A 21,707-nucleotide genomic window follows, 5' to 3' on the forward strand; every position below is an offset into this window, starting at 1 on the left:
AACTAGTTTACACAAATTTCATCAGACATTTGGTGGATTAGAGAAAATTCCTGTATAAACAACAATAATGGTGATCTGGTAACCAACGTCTGGGCCATCATTGACCCTTGAGGATAATACTATCATCAATATAGCATGCCTTAGATGAAGATGCTGAGCCTGGAAGTCAAATCCCCAACATAGTGAGAAATGAAGCCTTCGTATATAAAAGATTGATAAAGCTTGTTAACCATCCAAATTTTTACAATTTTGCAGCCAATGTGAGTATAACGGAAATACAAATTACCGTTAAAACTATAAGTGGAACTGGATTAATAAATAATGGGAAGTTTTATGCATATCATCCATAAAGGTAAGTTATAGCGAAAAGCTCTAAGGATGAAAGCCACTTTGCAACTTTGCATATCAATTGAAGCGAATATGTGCGTATAACAGAAGCAACGACAAAAGCTTTTCAATCTGCAACTCTACTGTCTACTGTTAATTTAATTAGACTTCTGAAGTTTTTTCCAAACTTTTTTATGGGATGTGGTAGATATACTTCTGAGCCAAAAGCACTTGTGATAAGCACCCAGACAAAGGACCGTTAACACTCCCAAAATCCTTCGGGCGGGTTTTTATCATTCAAACAACAATAACAGACACAACTCTCCGCCATTACTTACTATGTTAAACAACGACAGTCTAGAAACCACAATCATATGCCGTTACGATCTAATGATTATTTCTCTTCAATTAGAGCGATATTCAGAAGTGAAAAGGAGAAAATTTAATGTATACCAAGCGCTTAACCTACGTCAACTTCAAAAAGGATACCCGGAATATACTTCTGAAATATCTAGGGATATCCTTCGCTGTTCACCTTACCGCGACGAGAGTCCGACCAAAAGCCTAGCGGGAGAGGCGATTCAGTTCGCCAGTACAAACCTAAATTATCCCTTAAGAGACTGATAGTACTCACAATCGGGTAGGTGTGACTTTTTAGCCAACACCCAACTACGAAGATAGAAAATCACCACCCCTAAAGTTAAGGAAACCACTATGAAATCAAAAGTCCCAGTCAAAACGGCAATAATGGCGAAGGAGTGAAGTTAGAGTAAACATTGATGCAAATAAAGTAAAAAGGGCTTTAATTCTTTGCTTTTTTTTAGTCTAAATACCTTCTGATGCCCTTGGCGAGATCCCCGGCTTGGCAAAAGGCAAGTTGCCCGCTTACTAAGGCAGCCGCCTGAGCAGGTAAGTTTCAAGAAACTCCTGTATGCTATCGAGCCTGTCTGACACGTTCGCTATCATCAGCCATTACCTTACGAAAGTAGTGCAAATGTAATGAAGTTGATCTGTAAGGCGAAAAAATGCATATCAATCTCCTCTGCGTTAAAATTACATATTTAAGCTTTCAAAGTCAGGCTCATCGAATCGCATCTTCAAATTATCGTACGCTACAACGTTCACAGGAAAAGCTCAAAAGGAAATGATGGTGATTTGTTAAAATCCGATATCGATAAGGTGTAGTTGATCAGTAAGACGAAAGCGACCTTTTCATATACATAGCAGCTAATTTCTCTTACCTTTTGCTCTACATTCAAAAATTTCCACAAAAACAAAAAAAAAAAAACAAAAAAAATTTTTTTTGAATGAGTAAGAATTTTTTAATTTTTGTATACAACTTTTTATTAATTTAAGAAAAATTTTTCTTTAACTTTTCCAATCATTTTTCTTTAATCCCAGCTGTATTTGGGGCTAAAACTGTGTTCTGTTCTTATGAACAAATTTAAAGTATGCCACTCGCAATTTGGAGGAAATTTCTTGGGAGAAATATTGCACAAAATGTTTATCCTTTCTGTAGTTTATTTAATTACAATATTTATATAGAGGTATGCTTTTAAATTTGATTAGACCTTTTGTGCTTTTGCCTTAGTGGTGGGGGGGGGGGGGGGGGGGGGGAGGGGGGGGTCTACTCGCGCTCTATGAAAAAACTCACCAAAAACAATAAAATAAGAAAATCTTTCGGAAACAATTAACACGCATGTATTATTCATAGAATTATAGAGGATTCCGTTTTTGTCTTTTCGGCTGTGTGGACGTGCAGTGTCATCATCGGTTCAACTGCAATATTTTCGGATTTTTTTTGGTTGAGCTGAAAATTATAAGAAGCCTAAAGTTTGGCTTCTGTGGTCCATTCTGGCGTTTTGGCGGAGTTGGGAGATGCAACGCTTCCCTCCTGGAGTTAGGGCGATTTTTTGCACCCCCTAACAGGAATTTGTGATCTGGTGTGGTGCCATTTAAAACCAAACGCGTTTTATATACATAACGGAACATAACGGGATAGTGGAAAAACATGGCAACAAGCAATATATCGGATTTTGAGATACAAAACAAAAAAGAATTAGAGAGGAATAATCGCATGCACTATTCAACCAATGATAATTTGTCTACTGGGTTGTTCGGTACGATCGTTTGTGTGGTTGTTTTAATTTCTGAAATATTTACAATCAACTCAACACAAAAATACTAGTTTGAAAATGTCCAACAACATTAACATGTTTCGATACCACCTTGTACACGATCCGTGATCGAAACTAATTTTTTAAATCTCAATAGCTCTGAAATGGTGGATCGGATTAATGGCACGATTGAACTAGCAACAAATAGTACTCGTTAGATCCATAACTTATTATAAATTTTAGAAAGTTTGATAGTTGCATACTTACCGCTTGAGTGAAAATGGTTTTCAGTCACTGATCGTAACACGTAATACGGGCCCAGAACCCCCTATCACAATCGAAACTCGAGTTAAATGAATCTGGTTCGATAGAAAATATGGCGCAGGTCTACCATGACCACGTCAAGTTAAAGAAGCCTTCGAGAAGAAGTCACTTTCTCACAGCACAATTCTTTTTTTTTTTTTTTTTTTTGATATTTGGTATAATGGCTGGAAAGTTTGATCCCACTGCCAGGTAATTCTTCAAACTTGACAAATAATTCAAAAATATTATTGTAGAATTAGTACTTGACAAAAATTTCAATCTTGATATGTTTCGAATAATCTTGCAAATTAAAAAATGTTCTTGTGTTCTTATATTAATTATAGAAATAGTTCTTCACAAAAATTCCAAGCTTAATATTCTTTTTGTAAATCTTCTTCCTTGTTTTTATATACAGGGCAAGTTGGCCTTTTAATTTTTTTAAACTTACATATATATACTAGCAGACCCGTCAGACGTTGTTTTGCCATAAATTTAGTCTATCTCCATACATTATAATAAACTTTTTCCGTCTAACTCTGCCCCCCTCCCCCTCCTCACTTTTTCTTAATCCTTTATTCACTCCCCCCTTCGTCTTTTCGCTTCATCTATCTCTATTTTCGTCTCACTCTATCTCTTTCTCAGTCTCCTTCTCCTTCCGTTTTTTCTCTTCTCTAAAGTTTTTCCCATATCCCTTATTACCAGGCAAATCGAATAGGACGTATGTAAATAGTTATGTGGGTATTATTAATTCATGTCTTTATTTCGGCTTCGCATGCACATTTATCAGTTTTGCCAGGTTAATGCAACTAAATCGAATATCACAATGAAAATTACTTTAAAGCTCTCAGCAACAACTTTCATTTGATATCCATATTACACACACATTCTAGGGGTATCCGGGTCCAGGTTTTGCCCATATCTTGAGACCCTAGTCACCCAGCGGTATAAAAATTACGCTGTACTAAAGCACTCATCAACAGCTTCAATTTGATACCCGTCCTAGTGTTACCCTGATGCACGTTTTGGCCTATATCTCGAGACCCTTCACAAATAGGTATGAAAACTACCCTGTAGTATAGCACTCATCTACAGCTTTCGTTCGGTTTCCATATTCTATAATATATATGTACGTATGTATGTGCCGCACCATCCTTACTCAAAAGCAATTAGCGTGAACAGTTCACAGCGAACAACCATACAAACACATTTTTTGGTGAAAATGATACTTTTGTTTAAACAATTTGGCTGATATAAGAAAGGAATCAAGTATTTTTTTTTGATGCAGATCGAAGGTAAATATTTCAAAGTTTTACTGAAAAGTAGATTTTTTTAAATCCATCCATCCGTTTATGAGTTATAGCTGTGTAAACAAAAATTTTATGATTTTTTACTACATTTTGGCAATTTGCCACGCCCCTATAATATATATCTTCAAATTATATTAACTGTACCATCTCACGTAGCTAAGCTTTCAAATGCAAAAAACCGTTTTAAAATCGGAGCATTCTGGGTGAAGTTATGTGCATACATGGCATTCAGCGACTTTATTTTATAAGATTTAAGAAGAAGATAGATATAGTAGATAGATAGATTATTATATATATATAGATAGATAGATAGATATATAGATAGATAAATAGATAGATATGATGATTATTTAAATACAAAAAAAAAAAAATAATAATAATCGGTTAAATGAAATCTTATTAACTTAACAGCGCAATTCAATTTCCTACTTAGCTGCATTTATAACAGCAACAATTCAACCTAGGCGCGCCACATAGCCGAACCGAACACAACAACCCATCACCATTCATCAATATAATAGATATCATCGGCTTCTGAGATCACTATCAAATTGCAAACGCTCTCATGTAACTTGGCTGGTAGTGTAAAATAGCGGGAAGAGCTCCTCATTACGAAGTGAAAAATGCTACGCGTATGCTTGTGCCACTTTATAATAAATTTGTCATATTACAGTTCCTTTTTCGTGGGTCTATTACCAGCGCCATTGGATCGAAGGAAGGGGAAATTTAGTAGCTCACGGATTTATCTCGCCTACAGCGCTTTCGCGCATCTTTTTTCCATCCTTGCTAATGTTTTCGGTGGCTATTACTACTTTCACTCCAACTTTATGACAAATAACTCGGTACTGATGTGGGCTTACATAATATCGAATTGCGCAAAAATACTCTTCTTAGTGGTATTGGTGGAAGAGTTGTGGTGGAAACGGAAAAGTATGTTAGAGATTTACAAAGATTTTTGTGCGCTGGATATAAGACACAAAGCATTTTTAAAAGAGCTTCACTATGTGCAAGTGGTAAACAATACGGATTGTTGCGAGCGGACGGGAAGTGATAGTGAAAGAGGCGATGCAAAGTACTGGGAAGCTCGAGACTATTATCAGAGGCGCAAGAAAAGCTTAGAACAACGCATCATTAACCTCATCATTATAAAATTTCTTATGACACATTTCTGCGTTTTAATGACCTCATACAATTTCTTAACCATGCATCCTGGTAACGATTCTTTATATCTCCCGATCACATACATATATCTCGTTCATCTTGAATGCTTTTATGCTAAGCGCCTCGGGCCACTTTTTTTATGTGCTTTCTCAACTTTATCGTCACTTCTCACAAATCAATTACGAGTTAGACTCTCTCTACATACAGCTGCAGCAACAAGATGTGCACGGGGTCGCAATAAAGATATCGGTTTGGCGTATCAACACATTGGCCTTACTACATTTCGAGACTTTTCGCTTGACGCAACATATCTTCGGTATTGTTGAACTGACTTTAGCCACATTCTTGTTGCGCTTATTCTTCGTCAACATGCGTACTGTTTATAGTGCTTGTATGCTTCTGAGTCAGAATTATACCGAAGCATTGTGGTCGTTGGCAAATGATCTCTTGCTCACTGTTTTCTACTTTACCGATACAGCAATGGTAATGGGTATGCTGAATGCAGTATTGGAGGGATGCAACAATACCGGACAGGTATTGAAAGAATACGCAGGACTCACGGAAGTCCATGTTGACAGTCACTTAGAAAAAGCGGTATGAATCCTGAAACATTAAAATATGTATGAGTGGGGCACAACTTGGCAGTTTAAATATGTACGTACAGGGCATAGCTGGGGATGTTTAAGGGGGCAACTGATATAGAAATGACCACGGACTCGAAGTTTTATGCAATCAGAGGCGTACCGCATCACTTCCTAAGGGTTGGGTCAACAGACACAGCGTTAGAAGCGGAGCGCTGACATTCAGAATAGACTTCACACAAAGCAGCGCGAAAAAGTTAAAGTGGGTAGAAGTTGAGCACCCTGTCCGAAGTATATCCCAAGACGCAAGACGGGTCTAACCCTCAGCGGGTTGGGGGGTTAGAATATACCCGTGGTAGGTATGCTTGCTTAAGAGGCGACTAAAATCCCGCTTTCAAGGGGTTAGTGTAGCGCAGCCCTTTCAGGTCGCCAGCGCAATACATATCGTTTTCAAAACCAATTGTCAACCTCACCTATCCGTGGCGAACTCCTCATAGATCTAGGGGGTGAGAGGGCGGGATGGCCTAAAAGGTCGCATGTGGTCATAACAAATCGTTCTCGAAATGGTCGGGCTTGGTACCGGAACGTACCGGATCTGCATCCGGAAAAGGACCATCAACTCGATAACACTACCCAAAGCCTTCGGGGAGTGCCATCTTAGTCCCTACCTCCGTTTGCACCGTCTGCCAGCACAGAACATATAGGTTTGCGACATCTGCCCAATGCAGCTCCTGCCTTGGGTGGTGCCACTTTCCTAGATGTTCTGGTCTCCGCGACGGCAACCCCCCGACGGGTTTCATCGCGCCATGTTGCCAGGTCGCAAATCCAAATCATCTGGGTACCACAATGCTTGCCCAAGGACGCCCAGTCCCAGGGCCACAACAGCAATTGCGTCCTGTCCTTCCACAACCCAGGCGTAGTCACCCGTTACTTACCCCCAGAGTGGCGGCGTCTCCCCTTATGCACTTCAGAATTCTGCAGTTAAACTGTAATGGACTAACTGGGAAGATTACGGAGATAGTCGATTTCATGAAGCGGCACAACATCCGCATTGCTGCGATTCAAGAGACTAAACTCACAGCAAGATCTGCATTGCAGACCTGCTCTGGGTATAATGTCCACAGGAAAGACCGCGAGAGCGGAAATGGAGGCGGCCTCGCGTTTATTATACACCACTCTTTGAAATATTATATATTTGATCCTGGCATCGACCGCAGGGACAATGTCTTAGAACGTCAAGGCCTATCTGTTCGGTCAGGCGATGAAAATCTAGAAATCATCAACATCTACATCCCTCCTGTCACCTGTTGCCCCAGTGGATAACGCCCTAATATCGAGGCCTTACTCACTGGCAACAATCGCATTATCTTAGGCGATTTTAATGCCCATCACGACCTATGGCATTCAAACTTGCGGGCGGACAGTAGGGGTGAGATGTTGGCGGATCAAATAGAAGAAACGACGTTCTGCACAATAAACGGAGATGCCCCCACACGTATGGTAGGAAGCTGTCATAGCTCGCCAGATATCTCAATCGTGAGCGCAGAACTCGTAAACTGCGTCAACTGGCAGCCGATGGTAGCATTGGCATCCGACCACCTGCCCATACTTATTTCGTTCGAGCGTACCGCCGACTTCATCGTCACCGAAAAACGCACTTTCATAAACTTCAAAAAAGGAAAGTGGGAAGAATATAAATCTGCAACAGACAGCAGCTTTGCTGCCCTCCCTATCCCGACTGATGCCCGCCAAGGGGAGCGTGCCTTCCGTAAGGTCATTGAATCCGCCTCGGCACATTTCATTCCCGCCGGGAGAATTCCCGAAATCCGGCCCCACTTCCCGGCGGAGGCCGCGAGCTTAGCGAGGGAACGCGACCTTATAAGACAGCTTGATCCAGGCGACCCTCAAATAAGGGATATAAACCAACGCATCAGATTGCTTGTGGACGAACACAAGCGGGCGAAATGGGAAGAGCACCTAAGAGGTTGTAACCTCTCTACCGGTGTAGGTAAACTTTGGTCCACCGTAAAGTCCCTATCGAATCCGACTAAGCACAAAGACAAAGTTTCCAAAGGAGCCATCTCCGTAAGCATTTTGAGGAAATACGGCACCTGAGAACCCAGCCGTATGAAGCGAAAAAACACAAGCAGGTCCTTGGTGAACTCCATAGACAGGCGTCGGGCCTTTATGTAGGGAATTGCCCGGTGAATCCAGTACTTGAAGAAAAATATCCAGAACTCGCGGAAGAGGAACGCATACTCCCCAGGGAAACGCGTGTCACTCTTGCTCAACTTCGTTCTGGATACTGTAACAGGTTAAACTCTTACCTATCCAGAATCAACCCCGACATACAAAATGTATGCCCCGCTTGCAATGTGTCCCCACATAACGCCAACCATCTCTTTAATTGTAATGTGGAACCAACGCCTCTAACACCCCTTTCCTTATGGTCCACCCCTGTTGAAACGGCAAGTTTCCTTGGTCTCCCGTTAGAGGATATTGATGACAATTTGTGATCGGTCGCGGCTATTAGGTGGGGCGAGCATTGCTACAACAACGACAACAACAATAACAAAGACACGCTCATTACAACATACAAAGCAATTGGCCAGCCGATTACGTGCTACGCGTCACCCATATGGTCGCCAAGCCTAAAAAATACCCACTGGAAGAAACTACAGGCCTGCCAAAATACTCCCCAGAACACCATCTGCATAATGAGGCGAGAATACTCCCCATCAGGAAGAGAAATGAGATGCTGACCAAACAGTTCCTGTTGAATAACCAGAAACCTGGGCATCCCAACAGACATCTGATTCATGAACCAGCACCGCCTAGGGGCTTAAGGAGTCATCTCCGTAATCATTTTGAGGAAATACGGCACCTGAGAACCCAGCCGTATGATGTGAAAAAACACAAGCAGGTCCTTGGTGAACTCCATAAACAGGCGTCGGACCTTTATGCCGGGAATTGCCCGGTGAATCCAGTACTTAAAGAAAATTATCCAAAACTCGCGGAAGAGGAACGCATACTCCCCAGGGAAACGCGTGTCACTCTTGCTCAACTTCGATCTGGATACTGTAACAGGTTAAACTCTTACCTATCCAGAATCAACCCCGACATACTAAATGTATGCCCCGCTTGCAATGTGTCCCCACATGACACCAACCATCTCTTTAATTGTAATGTGGAACCAACGCCTCTAACACCCCTTTCCTTATGGTCCTCCCCTGTTGAAACGGCAAGTTTCCTTGGACTCCCGCTAGAGGATATTGATGACAATTTGTGATCGGTCGCGGCTATTAGGTGGGGCGAGCATTGCTACAACAACAACAACAACAGTGCCCTTATCGCTACAATAACAACAAAAACAACAACGCAATACGCACGTTATAACTTAAGACCATGATAAGATTGTTTTCCATCCAGTGGTGAGTAGTTGTGGCGACCAACGGGATAGCACCACCACCGCACTAAATGTCATTAGCACCCAGATAAATTGCGGTTTAAATCAAAACCCCCACCATAGAACAGTACTCGTTGCGCTAGACCTATCAAAAGCTTTTGATACGGTCAAACATGGCACCTTACTGAAAGACCTGGGATGGTCTACCCTTCCCCCATGTTTTAAAAAGTGGACCACAAATTATATGGGTGGTCGGCAGGCATCGGTGCAATTTAGAAACGAAACATCAAAACGAAGAAGAATTAAACCAGGGTGGTGTTCTATCCCCACTTTTGTTTAGTTTCCACATATCTAAGCTACCTTCGCCACCAGAAGTAGTTACTGTTAGTAAAATTCCCAATTATAAGAATTGATTTACATCGACAACACTGACAAAATTGTAACACTTTTCTCTCTTCTATATTACACCTTACATTTTATATGAGTTAGTTGCTGTTAATAAATCGTTCGATGCACATCTAATTTTTGAGTGCGTGTTTAACTTTATTTCGTAGTTTTAACCAACAATGGTTATGGGCCCAGGCGAGATTTTGTTTCAATAAAAGCGTTTTAAAGTTATTAACGCGGTAAATGTTTTTTGTAATACTACCGAAATGAGTTCCGGGCTATATCAAATTGAAAAAATAGATGAAAGCAACTATGATGGATGGAAAATTTTGATCAAATCCGTGTTAGTGCATTGCGATTTATGGGGCTATGTGTCCGGTGAAAGTGTCGAGCCAACAGAGCAGGTTGCTGCAGAAAAATGGAAAAAGTTGGACGGAAAAGCATTACCTATATTGCTTTTGTGCATAAAACCGAGTCAATTACTGAATGTGAAAAATGCTAAAACTTCGAAAGAATCATGGGAAAAATTGGCTGCAGTTCATGCACCTAGCGGTCCAGCGCAGAAAATTACAATTTTCAAGTCGTTGGTCAACTTGAAAATGGGTGAGGAAGACCCCATGGCAGAGCATTTAAACAAATTTTTTGATCTGTTCGAGAAACTTGTTGAGTTGGACATAAAGTTGCAAGATGAATTACTTGCAATTGTTATGCTTTCCACTCTGCCGAAAAGCTATGAAAATTTCATTGTTGCGATCGAGTCTCGAGACAGCATGCCAAGTACAACTGTACTTAAAACCAAATTATTAGAAGAAGAAAAAAGGCGAAAATCTGAGTGTGTGAGGTCCGAATCCAATGGGGTTGCATTTTTTGCGAATAAGTCCCGCAATCAGTCTCATCAACAACGGCAAGCGCAACAACAAAACAGAACATTCAAGGGCAAATGTTATAAATGTCATAAGAGAGGGCATTGTGCCTCGTCTTGCAAATCAAGTAACATAAGCAAACCGAGTGTTAATTGCGCTATGCTCAATGTCTCTCAGCATCGAAATAAGCCGAACAAGTCTGTTTGGGTTTTGGACAGTGGATCGTCGTGTCACATGAGTTGTGAAAAATCGTTTTTCACTCAATTTTCCGAGCATCGTGAGAAGATAGAGTTAGCAGGAGATAAGTTTATTTACTCCGAAGGTATTGGTGTTGTACGCGTAGAGACGAAGTCTAGCACAATTATCTTACATGATGTACTTTATGCTCCGCAACTCAAATCCAATTTCCTATCAGTGAGCAAGTTTACGGCGAATGACTGTAAAGTAGAATTTGGCAAAGAGACTGCAAGAGTGATGACACTTCAAGGTGTAGAAGTATTGCGAGCGAACAAAAATGGTGATCTCTTTATATATGAAATGCAATCAAATAATTTGTGCTTTGCGACAGCAACAAATAATTACATTAACGCTTTTAAATGGCATAGAAAGTATGGACACTTGAATATTAAAAGTTTGGAGCAGTTGTCAAAGAACAATATGGTGCGCGGAATGAGCATAAAACCATTGGAAAAATTTGAATGTGACATTTGTTTAAAAGGCAAAATAAACTCATTGCCGTTTGCAAAAAATTATGATAAATATAGTAAAAGTGTTTTAGAAATCATTCATAGCGACGTTTGTGGTCCTATGCGTACTCCATCGCTCAGTGGTGCTAAATATTTTGTATCGTTCGTCGATGATTTCACCAGAACAATCTTTGTGTACTTTATAAAGCAAAAAAGTGAAGTGCTTGAAAAGTTTAAGATATTTAAATCTGCTGTAGAGAGCGAAACGGGCAATAAAATAAAAATATTTCATTCGGATAATGGCCGAGAGTACGTGAATAATGATTTTTGCAATTTCCTAAAGAAAGAAGGGATTCGCAGGCAATATCAATACAGCTGTTTACGTGCGAAATCGTTCGCCGACAAAAATATTGCAAAATATTACATGAGGCATGGACTGGCCGTAAGCCAGCTGTTTCTTACTTCGAGATATTTGGCGCAAAAGGCATTGTTTTGAACAAATTTCCGCAAAAATCTAAGTTCTCGGCAAAAGGAAGAGAATGTTTCATGGTGGGCTATGCAAGTGAAGCAAAGGCATACAGGTTATATGACCCGAAGCAACGAACAGTAGTGATTGCACGTGATGTAAAATTTTTACAAGGTGAGCGTTCCGAGGCGGTAGCTGATTTCACACCAGAAGATGTATATGTGTTTGACAGTACGACCGAATTACCAGCAGTAAATAGCAAAAAGGAAGTAAGTGAATGCAAAAACGACGCTAATAGTTCAGTATGCACAGATTTTGTAAATTCTGAAGAATGCGATACGACCGTCCAAGCAGAGAATACTGAAAATAAAGATGAAGTACTTCCAAAGGCAAGTTACACTGAAGCCGAAAACATAAAAATGAAACTAAGACCGCGGAAGCCGTTAAGCCCACAAGTAAATTTAATGAAAACTGATAATCCTTTAACAGTGGAAAATGCAATGCAACGAGAAGATGCAGACAAGTGGAAGTCTGCTATGCAGTCTGAATTTCAATCCCTTATACACAAAAACACGTGGACGTTAGTCGATTTGCCAAGTGGTCGTAAAGCAATAAAATCAAAGTGGGTGTTTAATGTCAGACGTGATAAAGATGGCGTTGCTGTTCGCTACAAGGCACGCCTAGTAGCTAAAGGTTGCAACCAAAAATATGGCGTTGATTTTCAAGAAGTCTTTTCACCAGTAGCGAGATATTCTTCAATTCGCTTGGTATTAGCGCTCGCTGCAGAATACAATTTGTTCGTACATACCATGGATGTTGCTACGGCATACCTTAATGGAAAGTTAGATGAAGAGATATTTATGGTGCAACCAGAAGCATTCGTTGACAAAGATAACCCAAATAAAGTGTGCAAATTGAATAAAGCATTGTACGGTCTTAAGCAATCAGGACGACAATGGAATGAAGAACTTAATATTGCACTTATGAAACTAAATTTTGTAAAGTGCAACGGGGACGCGTGTGTGTACGTTAAAAATGTTCCAGGCGAAGTAGTAATCGCTGCAGTTTATGTCGACGATATATTGATTGCATGTTCGTGTGTCGATATGCTTGAAGAAATAAAACACCAAATATCTGTGCACTTCGACGCGGTAGACAAAGGACCCATTGATCAGTTCTTGGGTATGGAGTTTCTAGAAATAGAGAAGGTATTCAGATATCGCAAAAGCAGTTAATCCGAGATTTACTTGAAGATTTCGGTATGTCCGAATGCAGAAATTGCTCAACACGTTTAGACCCTGGCGTAAAATTTGAAAGATGCGATGGTGGACCCAATTGTGTATTGGTAGACCAGAAGAACTACCAGTCTGTCGTTGGTTCCTTAACTTATTTGAGCATTTGTACCCGACCAGACATCATGCATTCAGTTTGCAAACTGGCACAATTCAACAAGCATCCGCATGTCGAGCACATGAATGCCATTAAGCATTTATTAAGGTATCTTAATACAACCCTTAATTTAAACCTTACTTATTTCCAGAGTCGTGAAAAATTAAAAGGATTTGTTGACGCCGACTGGGGTGGAAATTGCGTTGACCGTAAATCATATACGGGCTTTGCGTTCTTTATTGCAGGAGCACCGATTTCATGGGAGAGTAAAAAGCACGCCACCATTGCCTTCAGCAGTACTGAAGCCGAGTACGTCGCTCTCTCTGCAGCCTGTAAAGAACTGGTTTATTTGAGGCGCTTCATAGAAGATTTGGGTTTCAATGAACTCGTCGAAAATGCTACAGATTTATATGTCGATAACATTAGTGCGCAAAAGTTGGCTAAAAATCCTGTTTTCCACACTCGAACAAAACACATCGACATTAAGGTTCACTACGTTAGAGAAGTAGCAGAGAAGGCGCTTGTGAACATAAAATATTTGCCAACAGAAAAAATGGTTGCAGATATTTTAACTAAAAATTTAAAGAAAATAAAACATAATGAATTTACCTCAAAATTAGGGTTGAAATAAAAATGTAAATTTAAATATTTGTACATATGCATATAGGTACATATTTATATATTTTTTCTTTTCGAGTGAACATAAACTTATATGATCTTTAATGAAATACGAAGCATATGAATTGAATTGTCCAAGTTTTCTTTTTAAATAAAAAGTGTTAACTAATTTTGAGAGAAGGATTGTTAGTAAAATTCCCAATTATAAGAATTGATTTACATCGACAACACTGACAAAATTGTAACACTTTTCTCTCTTCTATATTCCACCTTACATTTTATATGAGTTAGTTGCCATAGATTAGATTGATACGAATCTTTTGTTTACGCTCTCATATTTTCGCTCTCACGAGGGATTTATCTTCTAGTTGATGCTGGCAACAATCACAGATAAATCCCTCGCGCCAGCTGAAGCGGGTGCCAGAACAAAAAATGTGCCAGCCAAAACGAAAAACGTGCCAAAAATTTTGGTAAACTTTAGTTTGACCTACAACTGTAGAATAGCGTTCAAAAATTATGGGAAAAAGGATAAAATACTTGTTTTAGTGTAAATATTATTAGTTCGAAGGCGGAGGGTAAATATTATTCCCCGATCAAAAGTTATCGCCAAAACAGGTTTTGTAAATATGAAGTCCCGATGCAACCAGTCCATATTGATCACAGAACCTGGAACGTCAGACATGTAGGATAGGCCCTACCATTGAATGATGTTAACTATTATATCATAGGTCGGATTTACTGAAATTTCAAAAGAATATATGGTTTTCACTGTGAGTTAAATGCGTTACAATATTTGACTAATTACTTTAATCAAAATGTAAATTTTACTTAGATTTGTTTATATTTGACTCCAACTAGTAGTATTATTGTAAAATGAGTTTAAAGAAATGAATATTTTACGACTATCATTTTTTTAAATGATTGAAACTATAATCGCCGAAATGTATGTCAAAAATCCCCATAATCAGATCTATTAATTTTTGTTTGGAGTGGCATCACTGACAAATGTTATAAAAAATGTGCATTTTGACAGCGCTCTCTCGAAACAAAGAGTTGCAAATCCATTCATCTATGTTAGTTGCATAGTGTACCTATACCAAGTGTGTTCACTAAGCGATAAACGTCAAAAATACAAACAGCCTCGCTCACCTGATGGAAATCTCAGGTCTAGAGTCGCATTTTTGGTCTCAACGACAACATTTTTGACTACCAATCGTATCGACTTTTTCAATTTTTCAATCATTCGGCGCACTCGGTAATGGTATCCATTTTGAATTCGCTGTCATTCCGAATCCAGCGAGTGCCTGTCAGAATGCTTGACAGATAAGTCAACACACTTGTACTTGTACACTATGGTTAGTTGCTGTTAATAATCGTGCGATGCACATCTAATTTTTGAGTGCGTGTTTAACTTTATTTCGTAGTTTTAACCAACAGTTACTATCGGTTCCTACGCCGATGACTGCACAATGATGGCCGCAGGCCCAGGCGCACAGATCGATGAGCTTTGCAACAGAATAAACGGATACCTCCCTGATCTCTCCAGTTTTTTCGCCTCGAAAAACCTTGCATTATCACCCACTAAATCCTCCGCGACCTTATTTACAACATGAACGTCCCAAATGTCGACCATTTTGTACATCCACGTCGATGGCCCTGCGCTACCGACTGTCCTACACCCCAAAATCTGGTGTGACGTTTGATCAGGATCTACATTTTGGTGAGCATGCAGCCGCAATTGTACCAAAAATACAGAGCCGTAATAAAATCCTCAAACCCCTTGCTGGCAGTACTTGGGGAAAAGACAAAGAAACGATCATTACAACATACAAAGCAATTGGCCAGCCGATTGCATGCTACGCGCTCCGTATATGGTCGCCAAGCCTAAAAACAGAACCTGGGTATCCCAACAGACATCTGATTGATGAGCCAACACCGCTCAGGGGCTTAAGCAGTCATCTCCGTAAGCATAATGAGGAAATACGTCACCTGAGAACTCAGTCGTATGAAGCAAAAAAACACAAGCAAGCAGGTCCTCAGTGAACTTCACAAACAGGTGCCGGACCTTTATGCCAGGAATTGCCCGGTGAATCCAGTACTCAAAGAACAGTACCCAAAATTTGCGCAAGAGGGACGCATACTCCCCCGGCAAACGCGAGTCACTCTAGCTCAACTTCGTTCTGGATACTGTAACAGGTTAAACTCTTACCTATCCAGAATCAACTCCGACATACAAAATGTATGCCCCGCTTGCAATGTGTCCCCACATGACACCAACCATCTCTTTAATTGTAATGTGGAACCTACGACTCTAACACCCCTCTCATTACCCAGCAAACACAGTTTCTAACGTTAGAGAAATATTTTAGTTTTACATTAGAATTCTAATGTAGTTCTCTAATGCAATTCGAATAAAAAACTAGGTTATAATTCGACTGTGAAACGATTCGAATAACACCAGAAATGCGATGTTATGATTATTGTCACAGTTATCGATTATTTCCACGACATGATCACTCATTCTTAGTGTCATACAAACAAATGAAAATAGTGGAATAATTAAAAGTTGAGAAATAAGTTTTTTATTTATAATAATAAATGCACTTCGGTTTTTGACGTCGTCGCGTCAAGTTCGTTTCCCCACAGCTCAACCGCGTGTTATAAAAGGACGCTATTCATGCGGTTGAGAACAAAATGGCGGATAGTGAGGGAAGCGACTTGACAAAAAATTAATAAAACAGTTGAAAAACTTAAAATTTATTGTACTTGGAGTAAACCATTAAATCAAATTGAATATAACATGGCGTGGTGCCAAGTAAAAACCAACCCTAATTGAAAATACGAATAATTAAAATAATTAATACCAAATTGCAAGCTGCTACACATGGTTCTGGCCACCTTGGTACTACCATTGTGTATTAGTGGAGCTAAAATTACACATACAACAATCTGAAAAAAGAACAATCCGATATACAACCTGGCGTTATGGACTAGCGTCCGTGCCATTCAACCAAACCAAAAAAAAAAAAAAATAATAAATACTAGTAAGTAATTCATTCGGATTTTGGACACGAGTCTGTGTGGTCTCGAGCGCGCTTTATTTTTGTGATTAATTTTGGTGTTCTGAGCAAGTTTATTGTGCTAATCTAACGGCAAATTTGATATTAAATATAGACGCATCATAAATTAATGCATTTTCCTAAAATAACAAAAGCTGCAATCAGGTGAGTGTTTTTGGCGTCCCTTAAAGAATTTTGTGCTAAATAAAACGGCATTGAGTGCCTTAAGCACTGCTGACAAATCTTTTCTAAAGTGTTGTGAAAAAAAAAAAAAAAAAGGCTGCATAGTGCCTTCAAAAAAGAGGTATAAAGTGCGTTTAGCACTGCTGAAAAGTACAAGACGGAAAATGGCGTCGCCGGCACAAAAGTCGGTGGCGTCACTTTCAAATGAAGATAAAGACAAAGCCACTATGGCAAAAAAACCTAAAATATTGGAGAACTCCAATGTGACAGGTTTTTATGAATTATCACCAAATGGTTTAGTGGAAATGAAAAAAATGGAAAATGACCAATTGGCAACCGATGTAACTGTGCAAAGCAGCGACATGGAGACAGCAAACATAACGGTGAATTACAATTCGGCTGAAAAAGTTCAGTCAAAAGAAGAGGAAAAAAAAGAAGCGGTAAAACCAACAATAACATACCCGCCAAATTTTCGCGGAGAAATTTTTGTACTTGTGGACACCACAGAGTGTCACGACATGAAAAATGAAAAAGTAACGAGTGGCTTAACTTTATACAGCCAAATAAAGAATTTGCGTATTAAAGATCTTGACTTAATTTACTCAATAGGAAAATCCCTTTATAAAGTATTCTTCAAAACCACATATGCAGCAAACAGCTTCATAATCGATGATAGAGTAAGAAAACGTGGACTAAAACCATTCATTCCCAGGACAGCACTGGAAATATATGGAGTAGTACGTGGGGTTCCACAAAGCTACACAGAATATGATATACTAAAAAATTCAATTTCTTCGGTACCTATAGTATCAGTACAGCGCTTCACGCGCAAAGATCGCGATAGCGATTCCTACATTCCAACAACCACATTAAAGATAGGTTTTATGGGAAATGAAATTTCCAAAGAAATCATTTTTGAATATACTCGTCTAACAGTCGAGTTTTATGTACCTACATTGAGACAATGTAACAAATGTGGCAGATTAGGACACACCAAATTTGGATGCAAATCCAAAGAAAGATGTCTTCAATGCGGAAAAAGTGAGTGTAAGAATGGCGAATGTAACAATAATACCTGCATTCTCTGTGGCAGGGAGGGTCATACAGCCAAAAATAAAAATAATTGTCCACATTGGCAAAAGGAGTTGGAGGTGAACCGCATCAAAACGGTTAAAAAATTGTCCAGAAAGGAAGTTTTAGATAAATACTTCCCAAGAAATACAAATCGTTTTGATGTATTAAGTGAAGATGATGAAGAGTTTCCTGTTTTAGTGCAGGATAATGACATTTTAGACACAAATAAATATATAAATAGGCATTTAACTAAAAAATCATATAGCTCTGTAGTAAAGAAGACTAGTCCGGCTAAACTAAAAAGGGAAAATTATAAAACGGTAAATCCAAAACCACAAATCATTCCTGTTTTTAACTCTTTTCATTACCAAAAAAACTTGGTTACACAATATGAAAAACTAATGAGTGAAATGATCAATATCACTCAAAAACTCTCACAACAACAAGGTAGCTCTGGTACCTTACAAGAAATTCAAAAAATCAAAAACACTTTCGAAGCTCTAGTAATGAGTCGCGAAAATTCTAACATACAATCTTTAAACTCTTTTTACTCTAATCATGAAGATGATGCAATATAATTGTCAAAGCCTTAAGGCAAACATAGATACAATAGAATATTATATAAACAAGTATAATATAGAAATTGCAGCTTTTAGCGAAATTTTCTTTTCAACAAAATCAACACATAGAAAACTTTTAAATTTTAATATTATTAAAAAACATAGAAACGATGGGTACGGTGGCGTTGCCATTGCCCTTAGGAAATATATCAATTTCAAAAAAATAACTTACAATACTAACTACGATATTTTAATAATTACAACATCAAATCTTCAACCTAATATCACAATAGTTTCTATTTACCTTCCTCCTAATATCCCTATAGGAAATTTTAAATCGGAAATTCACAGACTGTTGGAATTTCTAGAACCTTTTTCAAATACCTTCATTCTTGGAGATTTCAATGCAAGAGCTGCTTTGTTTGGTGATAGAATTGACAACTATAAGGGTAAACATTTGGTTAGTATGATTCAAGAATCCAATTTTCATCATTTAAATAATGGAAATCATACCTTCTTAATAGATCCACGCACCATGAACACATCTGTGCTAGATCTTTCTTTTACAAACTGCACCTTTCACTGCTCCTGGAAAGTTGACACAACACGAATAGGAGGCAGTCACCATCTACCTATCTTAATTGAAACTGATCATTGTGCAATCAAAAAATCGGTATTTCTAGCGAGAAATAAACTTTTACAATCTCTAGAAGTTCTTGAAAATTACTCTACAATCACAGACTTAGAAAACAAAATCCAAGATGAAATTAGAAAAGCAACTTACACGATTGATAACACCAGAAAACCAAAATATTGGTGGAACAAAAGTCTTGACAAGAGCTACCGCTTCCTAAAAATAGCAAATCAGAAGGTTAAAGCTTTACCGAGTCCGGAAAATATGGATAATATGATAGCTGAGAGAAAGAAATGGAAAAAGGCAGTTAAAAAGGCCAAAAAAGAAAATTTCAAGGAAAAAATAGAAGAAATAAATACCAATATGGGAAGGAAATCTTGGCGCTTTGTCAAGTCATTGAGGGGAGATTTTAATCAAATAGAAGTAGGCATGTGGAATGAATCCAACAACCAAAATTTTTTAAATATGCTTAATCAACAAGTACCAGTTATGGTTCAAAGACTACCTCTTAACAATGAAGTAGAACCAAATACCAATCTCACGTTTTCATTTGAGGAAATAAAAGAAACGCTTTTTAAAAAGAACATAAACTCAGCTGCCGGTACTGATAAAATATCGTACAGGATGTTAAGAGCACTTCCTGATATAACTTTAAACAACATCAAAACATGTTTGAATGACATTTTTATTTCTAATACCATTCCAGAACACTGGAGACAAATTAAAGTAGTACCTATACCCAAAAAAGGTAAAGATCTAGACAATTTTGAAAATTTCAGGCCAATAGCCTTAATAACAGTTTTTCTTAAAATAATAAATTCCTGTCTTAAAGATAGAATTAACTTATACATGGAGAACAACAAAATACTCCCAACCACATCCTTTGCTTACAGGAAAAACATGTCCACATCAACCTGTTTAAATCACATAATACATCAAATCACTCTACTCAAAAGCGAAAATAAACATGTAATTTTTTGCACAACTGACATTTCAAATGCATATAACTGTGTGAATATAAATATTTTAAAAGATCAACTTTTTGATATTGGCTTAGAAAAGCTGTATACTGAATGGATAATAAACTTTCTTAGCTATAGGATTCTCAAAATTGGCGACAAAACAACAGAGATTTTCAATGGTCTTCCTCAAGGCAGTTGCCTTTCACCACTTTTATTTAATATATACACTGCCAAACTCCATGATCTTCAAGATGAAAATATTCAAGTATACCAATTTGCTGACGATTTCTTTTTTATATCCTCAGATTTTAAATTAGAAAATGCAAAATCCAATCTTCAAAACTTTCTTAACTCCTTTGCATCAAATTGCAACACTCTTAATCTGAATTTTAATGCTAGCAAAACTAAAGTCATGCACATAACCAAAGGTCCAACGAAGGAAGTCAATGTAACCATAAATGGTTCAACACTTGAACAAACAAAATCAGCAACAATTTTAGGCAGAGTCATAAACAGTTCCTTAACTGCAAAAGCACACTATCAAAAAGTAATAGAATCATCTTCAAACAACTTAAAACTTTTTAAATACATTACCAATATCAAATCAGGGTTACATCCACAAAAGGCATTAAACATCTACAAAGCAATGGTCAGATCAAAGATTGAATATTGCAGTACCACACTTGCAAATAGTGCCAATGCATCATTTCACAGTATACAGGTCTTACAAAATAAAATCTTGAGAAGATGTTTAGGTCTAACACCATCAACGCCAATACCATTAATATATGCTTTAGCTAATGAACTACTTCCCAATGAACGAACCCTATGGCTAGTTGCCAAAGAAGTAGTGAAACTAATTGCTTTTAACAATCCAATAGCAGATACTATAAAATCTAATTCACACCTCAATACCAGTTATGCAATTGCATACAACACTTTCTCTAACGTCATGGATGACATTGATGCGGTTCACCCCCATCCCCCGATCTCAAACCTTGTCATTTTTGAAAAAACTACAAATACTAAAAAATCTAACATGACAAAAGAAGAGATTATTGCCCAGCACTCATCAATGCTGGCAGAATACAGAAGTACAAGTTTTAATGTAATATATACAGATTCCTCAGTAGGTGAAGAAAAAACAGGCTGTGGAATTTATTTACTAAACACAGACACCGAACACTCTTTCCATATTTCATTTAAATCATCCTCAGCTTTTGGAGAATTACTAGCAATAGAAGAAGCTATCGACATTGCAATACGAAACAATTACTCATCCGTCGTTATTTTTACAGATAGCCAAATAGCATGCCAAACACTTAAAAAACATACATCTACGAATAGCATTGCAGCTAAAATTTTTAATAAAATTTCAAATCACAATTTCAACAATGTACACGTCAGATGGATACCCAGTCACAAAAACATATTTGGCAACGAAAAAGCGGATGCTTTAGCCAAATCAGCTATTATAAACAGCTCTTGTAAAACAGTAAAACTTACGATAGATGAAGCTTGCAAACGTATAAAGAATTATATATACGACCAGTCTTTTCAAAATTTTTTAAATTACTCCAATACAAACCAAAATCTGTATGCCACCATCTTTCCTTCTAGGAGG

The 21,707-nt window shown here is 38.3% G+C and overlaps 1 protein-coding gene across 1 annotated transcript; it reads left to right on the top strand.

Moving 5' to 3' along the window:
• The first annotated feature begins 4,677 nt into the window (after positions 1–4,677).
• LOC137245836 (putative gustatory receptor 58b) lies at positions 4,678–5,815 on the top strand. The gene is given in 3 exon segments (XM_067777055.1): positions 4,678–5,107; positions 5,174–5,292; positions 5,294–5,815. Coding segments are annotated over 3 exon segments (1,071 nt in total).
• Positions 5,816–21,707: the final 15,892 nt, after the last annotated feature.

The sequence above is a fragment of the Eurosta solidaginis genome, chromosome 3 (genome assembly GCF_040869045.1).
Source record: "Eurosta solidaginis isolate ZX-2024a chromosome 3, ASM4086904v1, whole genome shotgun sequence".
NCBI lineage: Eukaryota > Metazoa > Arthropoda > Insecta > Diptera > Tephritidae > Eurosta > Eurosta solidaginis.